General features: G+C 33.9%; 1 protein-coding gene across 1 annotated transcript; it reads left to right on the top strand.

Annotated features, from left to right (window-relative positions):
- LOC106165715 (vacuolar protein sorting-associated protein 51 homolog) lies at positions 1-9189 on the top strand. The gene is made up of 19 exons (XM_013544039.2): positions 1-164; positions 784-1076; positions 1309-1464; positions 1748-1821; positions 2073-2205; positions 2455-2543; positions 2917-3034; positions 3311-3414; positions 3787-3886; positions 4228-4408; positions 5190-5326; positions 5651-5773; positions 5974-6078; positions 6333-6476; positions 6895-7124; positions 7292-7412; positions 7817-7929; positions 8561-8639; positions 8857-9189. The coding sequence occupies exons 1-19, from the start codon at positions 65-67 to the stop codon at positions 8884-8886; spliced, it is 2430 nt and encodes an 809-aa protein (XP_013399493.2). The 5' UTR covers positions 1-64; the 3' UTR covers positions 8887-9189.
- The last annotated feature ends 3632 nt before the right edge of the window (positions 9190-12821 follow it).

Below are 12821 nucleotides of genomic sequence, written 5' to 3'. Positions count from 1 at the left end.
TTAGCGAACAATTGCACAAAAAATTAATATATGTTAAGGTATCTCATTACTTCTCCTGTTAAATATGAAAATATTTTTCCCAAAATCTTACCAGGTTTGTCCTGATGAAGAAGACGCCATCTATCTATTCTATTTATTTACGGCGATGGCTTCCGGTGAAGGAGGTAGGGGTTGTTGCCAGTTGTTTCAATTTTAAGTATCTTGTACATACAGTAGTAACAATGCAGTTGAGATGCGTCTGTTATTTCAATTATATTCTTCAAATCTGCTTGCGGGAACAATTGCTTGATGAAGCATCACTGGCGTCAACGTCAGTGTAGCATACAGTAGATAGAGCTCGACTCTATAGTTTCTTAACAACTATGACTTGGGCGCTGCTTTTCTACTACCCCTAGTACTACTACTACTAGTACACCAGTCTAAAGAGCTGACTTAATGATTATGTATCCCTGAGACTGTCACGGAGTCGATACGTTGACGCTATACTGTTAACATTGTTTAATAAATTTACCTTTCGCTTGTTAGATCTGTTGCCTACAAAATGTGAGCTTCAGTTCCAATATAGTTACTGAGTATTTCCTTATTTTTGACACGACATCAGGTTACCACAGTACCAGTATGCCACTGCTCCCTCACAATCACTCCCATCTCTACATTTGCCTCCTTGTTGAATGTAAAAAAAGCATTCACGCTTTCATATTTCCTAACTAAATATTTAAATGGTTTAGTAAATGTGTTAAATGTTGTTGAATACTTTTCACTGTGTTTTTCTTATTTCCACAGAAGAAGCAGGAGATGAAGGCCACCGTCGGCCAAGACGTGGCATGCTTAAAATGTACTATGGATTGGATGAAGAGAATTCAGGGGCTACGTCTGTGGACCCTTGTAACATTGATGGCGCACATTTTAAACCTGATGTGTACCTGTCTAAACTACTGAAAGAAAAAGCTTTGAAAGACTTGATGGGAAAAGAAGATGAAATGATCAGAGATATCAAGGCTTTGGATAGTGACATGCAGACCCTTGTGTATGAGAATTATAATAAGTTTATCAGTGCCACTGATACTATTCGAAAGGTAAGTACAGTACAGTATAATAATAATATTTTATTAGACCAGATATCTTGTCCCAGAATATGAAAAAATTGATTTCAAAGCTCACATGAGCATGCAGTGAAGCAGTCAAACAATCCCAAATAAAGATTTAATAGTCACTGGAAGTAAACCATTTTTATGGTATGGTATGGTATGGTTTGGTGAACCTAAGCACACATCAAATACATGTATACCCTACATTTTGTCATTGTAGATGAAAAATGATTTTAAGAAAATGGAAGATGAGATGGATCACCTGGCCACCAACATGTCTTCTATCACTGAGTTCAGTGGCAGAATCAGCAGCACTCTACAGGACAGGAGACAGCAGATTACAAAACTGGCTGGAGTACATTCCCTACTGAAGAAGGTACTTTAAAGTATAACATTGTTACACAGTGTTTTACATACAGATTACTTCTTATTTTGTGATGTTAGTCATTTGATAGAGTAGACAGTGCCTTGATAACTTTATTGTGATATATCATGGCCAAGGCTTTATATTTTATATGTAATTTTGTACATTTTTTTAATATAAACAATTTAATTTAAGCATTTTGAGCAAACTTTGCATGAATGTTTTTAAAATTATTTTACAGGAATTGAGATTTACCCTTTACTTTAAATACTTTTCATTTTATTCAATATGATAGCTTCAATTCCTATTTGAACTGCCAGCAAGATTGAAGAAATGCATTGAAATGGAAGCATATGATCAGGCAGTGAGGCAAGTAATGAACAGCTGAACTTAGAGATTTTATTTTACAACCCATGAAGATGCATTATAAACATTGCAACAAAGCACCTTTAGAAACTCTTCTGACCTAATAATTTTGAGCATGTTGATGTAATTGAGCAGAGGAATCCAAAGGAAATACAAAGACTAGTATTGTACTACTAAATTGTATAATTCACTTGTAAAATAGATATCAGTGTTTGTGAAATTAATATCTCTCACACATTACTTTACCACTGCAGATATTGGAGCAAGGCAAAACAAGTTCTGCATCAGTATCAAGATATGCCCTCTTTCCAAGGGATCCAAGCTGACTGTGAGGCCATTGTTTGTGAGCTGGTGGCAAAACTGAAGCAAAGGTTCAGGGACAGAGATGTAAGGAACTTACTTCATAATAATAAGTAGAAAAATCAGTGAGAGAGGAAGATAAAATTGACAAGATAAAAAAAATTTTTAGAACAGGGGTCAGCTTTTTTTGTTACCATAAAGCCATGTCAGAAATTTTATTGTTGATGACTAAATTTGTTTTTTAACACTATACATATAGTATTTTGTAAAAAGATAGGACAGCAGTAAGATATAGGACAGCAAATAATATTGTTAAAATTTGTTATTGAATTGCAGTCCAGTCCTCAGCAGCTTGCAGAGTGTGTTGACTTGCTTCTTCAACTGAATGAACCTGCTGAGGGGCTTTATGAGGAATTCTTATCACAGTGAGTTCTTTCAAATGTAACCTCTATAGATATTACTGAGATAATTTTTTATTTATTTTCCATGGTATTTTGGAGATCATTGGAAAGTTGGATTAAATTTTTGTTCTGGTGATTAAAAGAAGATCAAATGTGATGAGGGTGGTGAATACCATTATTTTACTAAAACACTTTTTACCCCAAAACAATTTTTATAACGTCATCCTCTGGATCAAGAGATCAAAGAAATTTAATCCAAGAATAACATGTGAATTTATGTTTATTTTAAAGTTTTAACTACACAGATGTAGAAGTCAACATATGTAATATTTAAGCTGTGTGTGTTCTTTATTATTTATTCTGTACTGTCAAGTAAATAAACATGATTGATATTTAGTGCAAGACAGAAGATTGACGAAGACCTTGATGCTCTACATAAACAACTGCAAATACTATCTGGAGAAGCACAGCCAGAAGCTGAGAGGCCAGCTGACATTTATCTTAATGCACCTATGGTGTGTATATTATAGAGATCATCTTAGACATATTACATTTACTTACAGGCATATAATAATTTCTAGACTACAAAATATGTTTTTCGTTTTTCAATTCCTTTATAAGTCAGTTTACCTGAATACAAGTTTGTCAGTTACATGGTTCTCATAGTTTCATAGAATTCTTAAAGTAGCAATGAAAATCAATATGGATATGTATAGTTACTCACTGTTTGATTGATACAGTGGTTGATTTTAAAAGAATAACAGTTGAAAGTTTCTTTTCTTTCTTTTTAGGACATTTTGGAATTTATAGACTCGGGTTGCAATAGTTTCCTGAGCAATATATGTTTGGTCATCGCATCTTACAATGATATGTTCCTCAACAGAGAACAGGAGGAGTAAGTCTTCTAGAAGCCTGTCATTTATAAGAACAAGTTTAGAGCACGTTCAGAACACCAGACTAACAGATCCACGGATCAGATATGGCTGACCCACTTGAATGCTTGTTGCGTAATCCCCGTGGGAATCTGTTCAGTGTCTAATCTGGAATAAGGCGGCAAGCTTTTAAGTGGGTCGCCACATTTGACCCGCAGATCTGATAGTCCACTGTTTTGAGTGCACTCATAAATAAAACCTTTTTACATTAATGGAGTTGTGATGTGAAACCAGATGAAGTGTTTTGCTATTAGATAAAAATAGATTTATATATAGTGTAAGTTATAATGTTTTCACTTAAAAGTTAAAAGTGTGTATTTTCAATTTATTTCCAGTGAGAATCTAGATGCAATAGCTCTTAAAAAGCTGGTCCAGTTTGTCCACTCTCTCATGGAGCAGTACTTTGACTATGTTAGGAGAAGGGTGCAGTTGGAGGTATAGCTCAGTTTATATATATCAGGTTATTGCAGTGTGTTCTTGGCATTATTATTGTTATAAGTGCAGAAGCGTCTTGTTTTATGTCAGGATATTTCTTTTCCTTTTGATTGATGAATTAATTTATGTATTATTTTCATATTCTGCTGAAAAAAAATTATGGTTGCTGATCATAAGCAGTTGTCTTAAATATTGAATCCCATGTATTTTCTGTTATTATTAATTTTCATTTATTGTGTGCAGTTTCAGAATTACCAAAAATGGAATTTTTTGTTTTATAAAAGTGTTCAGGACCAAGCAGATGCATATTACATATCTTGTGTATTGTGTATTTGTTGTAGAAGGACACGGGGGACAATACCATTCTAGTCAGGGCACTGGACCGCTTCCACAGGCGTCTGCAGGCCATGAACCAGCTGCTTCCAGACACAGATTTCTCCCGTGCTGGCACAGATATTGTGTCTAAGGCAGCTAGAGACAGGATAGATTATTACTTGCAGTCACTTAAACAACATTTCACAGGTATTTTTCATATGCATAACTTGAAGATTAGTGTTTCTTAAATAAGATGTATAGGCCTGTTTTTATAGTCTGGAATTTTCAGTATTTATGTATAAATTTGCTTTATATTTTATTTATCAATTTTTTATTTGGTTTTTAAAAATATGAAATTTTACTTTTATATGTATTAGAATATTTGGTCAAAATTTTCAAAAGAATGGATATCTTCAAAGTATATGCTGGAATGAAGAAACAGCTAGAGATTCTTGTTTTTATATGATATCCTGTATGTCAATCAACTAAATGTGTGAAAAATATTTCAAACTTAGACATCCAACAGCATAATCAACACTATCATAACTAACAGTTTAAGACAATGTAATGGAACAGACACCAGTTATTTAATCACCATGTGGTTTTATATGTGAAACAAGAGATTAAATAAGGTTTCCCGACTTTGTTGCAGTCAAAACTTCTCCACTGGGTTTGTTTAAAAACAATTTGAGTAAAAATGGTACTGGAAGCTTAAATCTTTTTAAAATTATTATAATAATATTTTTTAGAATATTTATTAATTTATAAGATAGCAGTTTTACATTTTATGGTGAAAAGTTTATACATAGATCAATGCATAAATGAATGAATGAATAATATGAAATACAAATATAAATTGTAAGAACACAACATCAAATTAAGAGATGTGTAAATCAGAATATTATATATAAATTTGCAACACTACATAGAATTACAAAAAATATATAATCTATCTACAAGCTAACACCTCTGCTTACATTTGTTACAGACTGCTTGACTGATGTACGGCAAAATCTTGCTGCTCCCAAAGCCAACCGCCAGGAAGAAAGTAGCCTGTCAGACTTGCTGAACAATATGCATACATCTCTTGTTGAACAGATAAAGTCAGTAATGACTAACTTACAGGTATACCCTCTCCCACTTTGTACAGACTGCCAAATAAAGCTAAATCAGTCCTTCACATTTGTGGTTTGTTCGGACATGGAAGGCAAACCAGGGCCCTGTAACTCGAAAGCATGTAAAGAATGTGAAACAAATGTGAAGGCAGTTGCTATTTTATCGATAAATGCAGTCATTTTCTTGATGAATTTATTGTCCACTACACTTCTAAAAGTAAAGTTTTCTCAAAGTTTTGTTTTATAGGATATTTTATTGAGCTGGAATAGGAAATTTTTCATATATATATCATGTATGATCTATTACAATTTGGTTCACATATTTCATTTGTAGGCTTTTATTGCATCAGACATTACATTTGCCATAAAACCATATTTCCGTGATCCATTTTGTGGACAAGGTGTGCGAGAGGGACTTGTAGTTGCTTTCTTTAAGAGCATCACAGTAACTTGTGCAGTAAGTGCTGTCTCTTTTGATATTAATATGACTATTGACAGAGCCAACTATTTTAAATTTGATTGATTTTGAATAAACTAGATGTGAGTGAAACAAACATTTTGTTATTGATATTAATCACATATTCAGTTTTGTATTTGAATAGTGCTTGCCTTTAAAAACTATTTGAAAGCTATGTATTTGTGAATTTTTAACTGCAGGAATTTTGTGATGGCACAGGAGATAAAGGTTCAGCTCCCCCAGCTCTTCTTCTTATATTATCCAGAATGTGCTTAGACTTTGAACGATCAACTATCATGTATCTGGTAAGATAAAAGTGACACTATTTCAACAGAGAGTAGAGTCATAATATGACATGGTGCAAGACTTTATTTACTCAGTAAAAATGCTTCTTGTTTTTTATAATCATTACATTTTCTGTTTTTACATGAAAAGGGAGTAGTTCTTTTGTCATCAATTTGAAATTAATCTAGACCAAGAGAATCGGCACCAATCCATAACATTGCAGGTTTCAATGTAATAGAATATCGGCATCAATTTTTTAAATTTTAAATTCCAGTTATCTCTGGCAGATGAACAGTTTATGGTGGATGTGAGCGGGGGAAATCTTACCACAGGGACAGAACTTTGCAATATGTTTAAAGATGCTGCCCAGCTATTACTGAACCACTATGTCCGTGTGCAAGGATTAATTATATCACAGGTATGACATAGGCATGAGCTTTTTTCCACAGAATTTCAAAATTTTAAATTCCGTTTCTGATGATGCTTAAGGTGACCCCCTGCAGGTGAAGTGTTTGGTCTCTTGATAATTGTTCAGAAGAATTTTTAAGCACAGCCGCATGTCTGAAGTAAATGAAATTTTGTATTATTCAATTCATTATTTTCATCATTTTATAAGTAGGCTGTTAATTTGTTTATCCTGTCTATTTTTGTTAAGTAGAGTGCAGTACTTTTACCAAAGCCTACCAGCATGGCGGGATTAATTTTAGTTAGAGACTAGATAAGCTTTAGATATGAAGAAAAGCATCAGAACTTTCCTAGTCTGCTTCATTATTTATTCTACTTTTTTAGAGATCAAATTGATTTCTGAATATTTCATTGCTCTTTTTCTCACCAAGATGCTTCGGAAAAGTGTGGAAACTCGAGACTGGCTAAATACAATAGAACCTCGCAATGTGCGTGCTGTGATGAAGCGTGTAGTGGAAGATATCACTGCCATAGATACTCAAGTAGGTCAGCTGTATGAGGAGGGGGTACGTAAAGAGAGGAGTAGCGATTCCAGCAGGAGGACTTTTAACTACAGTGTCAGCAGGCAGCAGAACAGATCACAATGGAATTATGCTCCTAGGTAGGGAAAAGAAATTGTTTCCAGTGTCTCCTTGATTGTCATTTTCAGTACCTTTTTGGTGGACTGTAAATCTGTATTTTAATAAAAATGTGTGATGTTTAACACTTGCAGTTTGATAAAAATGCCATTATTGTTAAGAATAATAATGATGTTATCATTAATTACAGCATTGACAATAGCCTGATGAGCAACATACAGAAGTTATTCTCTGAGAGGATAGAAATCTTCAGTGCTGTAGAGTTCTCAAGAGTGTCTGTGCTTACTGGGATTATCAAAATAAGTCTGAAAGTAAGTTATATCTCTTAAAAGGAGTATAATATAGCAAGCAGTTTACTGGTTTTATTGCATTGGCTTGTGTAAGGAATAGCATTTTTATTTCAAAATATGCTGTAATTATGAAATATGGATATTGTATCATGATTTTTATAAGTATCATTTGTGTTTTAGAAAATAACTTGAGAGTACTTGATTTAAAATTTTTTTCCAGTACTCACTTTTCTAGCCTTGCACCAGTGTGTGACATTGAATTTGCTAATTAACCGAATTTTTTGGATAAAGAAATTTCTATTCTATTCGAACCATATTGTGTTCATTTTAGTTGAAATAACATTCAGCTGAAAAAATATAATCTCAATATTAGACAAAAATAGAGGTTTTCATCCAAATATTTTCTCTTACAATAAATGTTGTAGACATTCCTGGAGTGTGTGCGTCTGAGGACATTTGGCAGATATGGCTTACAGCAGATTCAGGTGGACACGCATTACTTGCAGCTCTATCTCTGGAGGTTTGTCTCTGATGAAAAGTAAGTCTCTCTCTTTTTCATTTTTTTAACAACCTGAGTATTTTTTTTTTTTGGATAAGTGTCTCTTTTTATATGTGTATTTATTGTAGGAAAAATACTTAAATTTTTATGTGTTTTAATATATCCATATTGATTCCATAAAATTCCATCTATTACTAATACATTATATTGGCTTGCTGAAAGTTGGCAACTGTATATCAACAGTTCTTGACATACTTCAAATAAATGAGCTCACTGATTGCTAGTCGTCTTTATTTCTAAATGAAGTGAAATAGCACATTGCTACACTTCACATCCCACATTCATTAAGTGCCTTGAAATTTCATGGTTTGGTAAAGGTGTCCTCTGTAAATATTTGCACTGCCAGCCTGCTATTAATGAACCACAAATATTAACATGCCTGAGCAGCATGGTTAAGATGTGGAAGTTGATCCAGGAAAAAGAAAGTTTGATGACTTTGTTACACTATGTTGTCACAATATTTTCCTTAGATATATTTATTCACGAAGTGCCTCTTGTACAGTACGTAAAGTGTACAGATTCAAACTTTCAGCTCCCCGCCCCCCCCCCCTCCAAAAAAGTTTTTTAAGCCAAATTAAAAGTATGTTTTACATAACCTTATATTTTCCAGCTTGGTGCATTTCTTATTAGATGAAATAGTTGGTAGTACAGCACACAGGTGTTTGGATGCAGTGCTCATGGAACCTAGCGTAAGACAATTCTTCATTGTTATAGAAACAAACTGAGTAAATTATTTTTGGAAATAAAAGTAATAGTAAGATTACATATACATATCTAGGTTCAATTTGCTTGTTTTGTGATAGATTGCACTTGTCAAATTTGTGGAAGGAAAGAGGACTAGTGAAAGAACTGAAACTATATGTACATATATTAATGCTTTATTAATGAATCTCTTTTTAATTTCAGGTGATAGAGTTAATATGTGAAAGAGGATAACTTTTGAGGAAGCCAGAGTAAAAATGTGCTGATCTGTACGCAAGACCAGAAAGAATCTTTAAGTTAAAAGAGTTTTAAAAAATTGAAAGAAAGTAGTGATGGTGCTGTTTTTCGTTACTCAAGTGTTCAAAGTGTAATTGTAACATTCTTACATAATGAATTTTACTAATGGTTGGAGTAAGTTTGTAAATTGAACATTATAGGTGTATTTAAGGTAATGGTTAAATAGGCTAAAATACCATTGGGGTGGTAATTATGTACGTAAGTTGCTATTATTTGTAGAATAAAATTTATCTAATTTGAGATGGAGGCCCCTACAGAAACATTTGCAAGATTATTAAGGGTTGCCTTCCCAAGTCTGAATGATGTTGAGTGGATTGATAATTCAGGCATTTAGCTTTGTGCCTCTTTTACACACAGTAAGCTTTAAAAAATATGTGCATGGAGCAACTACATATCTTACCTCATCCCAAATGTGTCCATGAACTATAGTACAGGTGCTCAGCTTGCTGACGCCCTATTTGGTGAACCTTACATTGCACACTAAAACTTGGGAGTTCCACCCTTTGATTATGAAAGATTGTAATCAAAGAGCTGATGTTTTTTGGCAAGGAAAGTTGGCATTTTAACAATCATATTTTGGATAGCGGAAATCATGTCTTCCTGGCACCGATGAATGATATGAAAATAATTGTAAAACAGCAGCTTTCTTAAAACTGAATAAATAGTGTAATAAATTTGTCTTATTACTCAGAGAAGACTTTAGTGGTTTTCATAGAAGATTTACACGGGCCAATCTGCTGTAAGACAATGTCATTAATTTTCACTCACAATAATTAACATAAAAAACAATTAAAAAAAGTAACTGTGGCTGTTTTGTTCTTTATGGGCACCAATAATTTTAGAAACCTCTTAGTGATTGAGTAAACATTTTGTTAAAGTGTTACGTAATGCGTGTTTTGAAAGTATGCTAAGGGTGCTTTCCCAGAGATTTAGATCGATCTAGAGATTAAGATTTAGATCGACCTAACTCCCTGGGGGTTCACGCTAAATTTCAGTCAGCCGAGCGGGCACCATAGATAATTACCCCCTTACAGCTTTTAGTAGGCGGGACAGACAATTAAGCCAGCCAAGCTGACAGTAATCTAGTGAGACTCCCCACAGGGATAGATCGATCTAAAAATCTATGGAAATGGGGTGTTAGACATGATTGTCCATTGTGAGATGCATGGCAAACAGCTGGGGGGGGGGGGGGGGGGGGTGTATAAACTCTTCTGTTCTGTCTGGTTTGGAATACCACAAAAGAATAATATAGCTGTAAAAATAATTAAAAAGCTGACATAACACCACTATATTATCTAACTATTCTGCAGACCTTTCCTTATCTGTCCTGTTATGTAATAAATTGTCAAAATTTGAAATTAACTCAAATTGGTACAGTTTGTCAGATTCAATCCCTCACTATGTTCAGAATCTCAGAATGGGGCAAATTGAAAATTTAAAGTTGTCTTATTGATATTTTCACATCTTAACAATTTTTTTAGTTGATCATTTAAATAGAAAGTATATTGGTTATTGTGTATTATTAAAGAAGTGTTGAAAATGAAAATAACACAAGATTGATTGGATTATTTTTCTTGTTTGTTGTCTGTACATTTGACAGGTTTGCTGCTTTGTTACATTAGCAATATACAAAACTGATACCATGCAGAAAATGTCAAAGAGCATTTTTACAAATATAATGAGTTCAATACTGAGACTGTTAACATGCCTAAGAATTTTATCTGGGGAAAAACCATTTACCTGCAAAAAATAAAATAATAATAATAATAATAATAATAATAACAATGAATAGCATAACTTTAACAAAAATAAACCAATCAAGCTAATTTTAGAACTTGATCTATATATCAGACCTTTGAATCAGTCATGAATGTTTTAAAGCAAAACATGACGTGGTTTTCATTTTATGTGTTTATCGGTGGATAAAATGTGCTGAAAAAGAAAAAAAAGCATTTGGAAAAATGGTCTGATCAGACTACTTATTGAGCTTGGCCTGTATTTTATGAATATTCATCAGTTCTGTAAGTTTGAAAACAAAAAGCAAAAGGGTTTTTATTTTGTTTGTATAACGGTGGATAAAATATGCTAAAAAACAGCATGGCTTTTGAAAAAATAGTCTGATCAGGCTAATTTTTTAACTTGACCTGTATTTTATGAAGTTTGAAGACTAACGGTAAAACGGTTTTCATTTTTTTTTTTTTTTTTGTATTACGGTGGATAAAATGTGCCGAAGAAAGAAAAAACGCATTTGAAAAAGTTTGAAGACAAAAGGTGAAATAGTTTTCATTTAATTTGTATAAAACTGAAAGTGCGCAGCGACGACGACGACAGACACAAGGGACGGCTATATGTACAGACACAGGGTCTGCGTCAGTACGCCATACAGGTAGTAAAAAGAACTGTCTGTACATAAAAAGAAAGCATACCCTACTTTAGATGAATACGCCCGTGGAATGGATGGAACGCATTGATACCCATTGTAGAGCATTATGACATCGCAGCACGACTTGTTTGGGTTTTTACCTGAAATTTGATCACATCTTGAATTTTCATTAGTTTGTTTATCCTGCAGAGAAACAACTTGTTGAAGACACCATGGATCTAGATAAAAATGATGAAAATGGAACGTATGGCAATTTTACAGCGGTCGTGCATGATCCAGTCAAGGATAATTTAAAACAAGCCATCCAGTGGCTTTTGCCGATTATTCTGGTGTTCATTATGTTAGGGATGGGGTGCGATATTGAGTGGAAGGTACTGAAGGTGCACATCAAGCGTCCGATCGGCCCAGTTATTGGCGCTGCCTGTCAGTTCATCGTGATGCCTCTCCTGTCCTTCAGCCTGGCACACGCCCTACAACTCTCTGCGGACCGTGCGTTAGGGTTGTTAATCCTTGGCTGCTGTCCGGTTGGAACGTTGTCCAATATTTTTACTTTTTGGAATGACGGGGACGTTTCTCTCATTTCAATTCCAGTCCTGGCAGGCGTCACAGTGATACTTGACCCATCTGTGATAACAGTTATTTATAAAATTTTGATGTGGTGGAAAATACGAAAAGCTAATAGGACAGAAATAGAAGAAATTGAGCCTAAAGCAATATCAATAATTAAATTTGAAATTAAAGATAATTACAACACCCGGGGGTTGAACTCCCAATTCTGAATGATGTTGAGTAGATTGATAATTCTGGCATTTTGCCTCTTTTACACACAGTAGACTAAGCTTTTAATAGTAATAATAATTAAGGAACAATTTAAAAAAACTGATATATAAAATTCTTTGTTTTGTTCTTTATGGGCACCAATAATTTTTGAAACCACTTTGGTGATTGAGTATGTATACATTTTGTAATGCGTGTTTTGAAATTAAACCAAGTACGCACTGGCGCGTTTGTTCATAGTGAGACGCATGGCAAACAGCGGGGAGGGATGTAAACTCCTCTGTTCGGTATGGTTCGGAATACCCACGAAAGAATAATACAGCTGTAAAAATAATTGAAAAACTGACTTCATACCACTTTATAATCTGACTCTTCTGCAGACCTCTTCTTATTTGTCTGACCATCTTCAACCATCTGCCCCATTCGCCTGAAATGAAACATATCTTTGATTTTGTCCCAGAGTATTTAACGAATATTCATCAGTTCTGTAAGTTTGAAGACAAAAGGTAAAGCAGTTTTCATTTAATTGTATAACGATGGATAAAATATGCTGAAAAAAAGAAAAAAAACAGAATAACCTGAGCTGATTTTCGAACTTGACCTGTATTTTAACAATATTCATCAGTTCTGTAAGTTTGAAGACAAAAAGGTAAAACGGTTTTCATTTTATTTGTATAACACTGAAAGTGTACAGCGCCAACGCCTACAACAG

The sequence above is a fragment of the Lingula anatina genome, chromosome 1, assembly GCF_051362555.1.
Source record: "Lingula anatina isolate TDL-2025a chromosome 1, LinAna3.0, whole genome shotgun sequence".
Lineage (NCBI taxonomy): Eukaryota > Metazoa > Brachiopoda > Lingulata > Lingulida > Lingulidae > Lingula > Lingula anatina.
The sequence above is the reverse complement of the archived record's forward strand: the minus strand, read 5'-3'. Positions and strand labels throughout refer to the sequence as shown.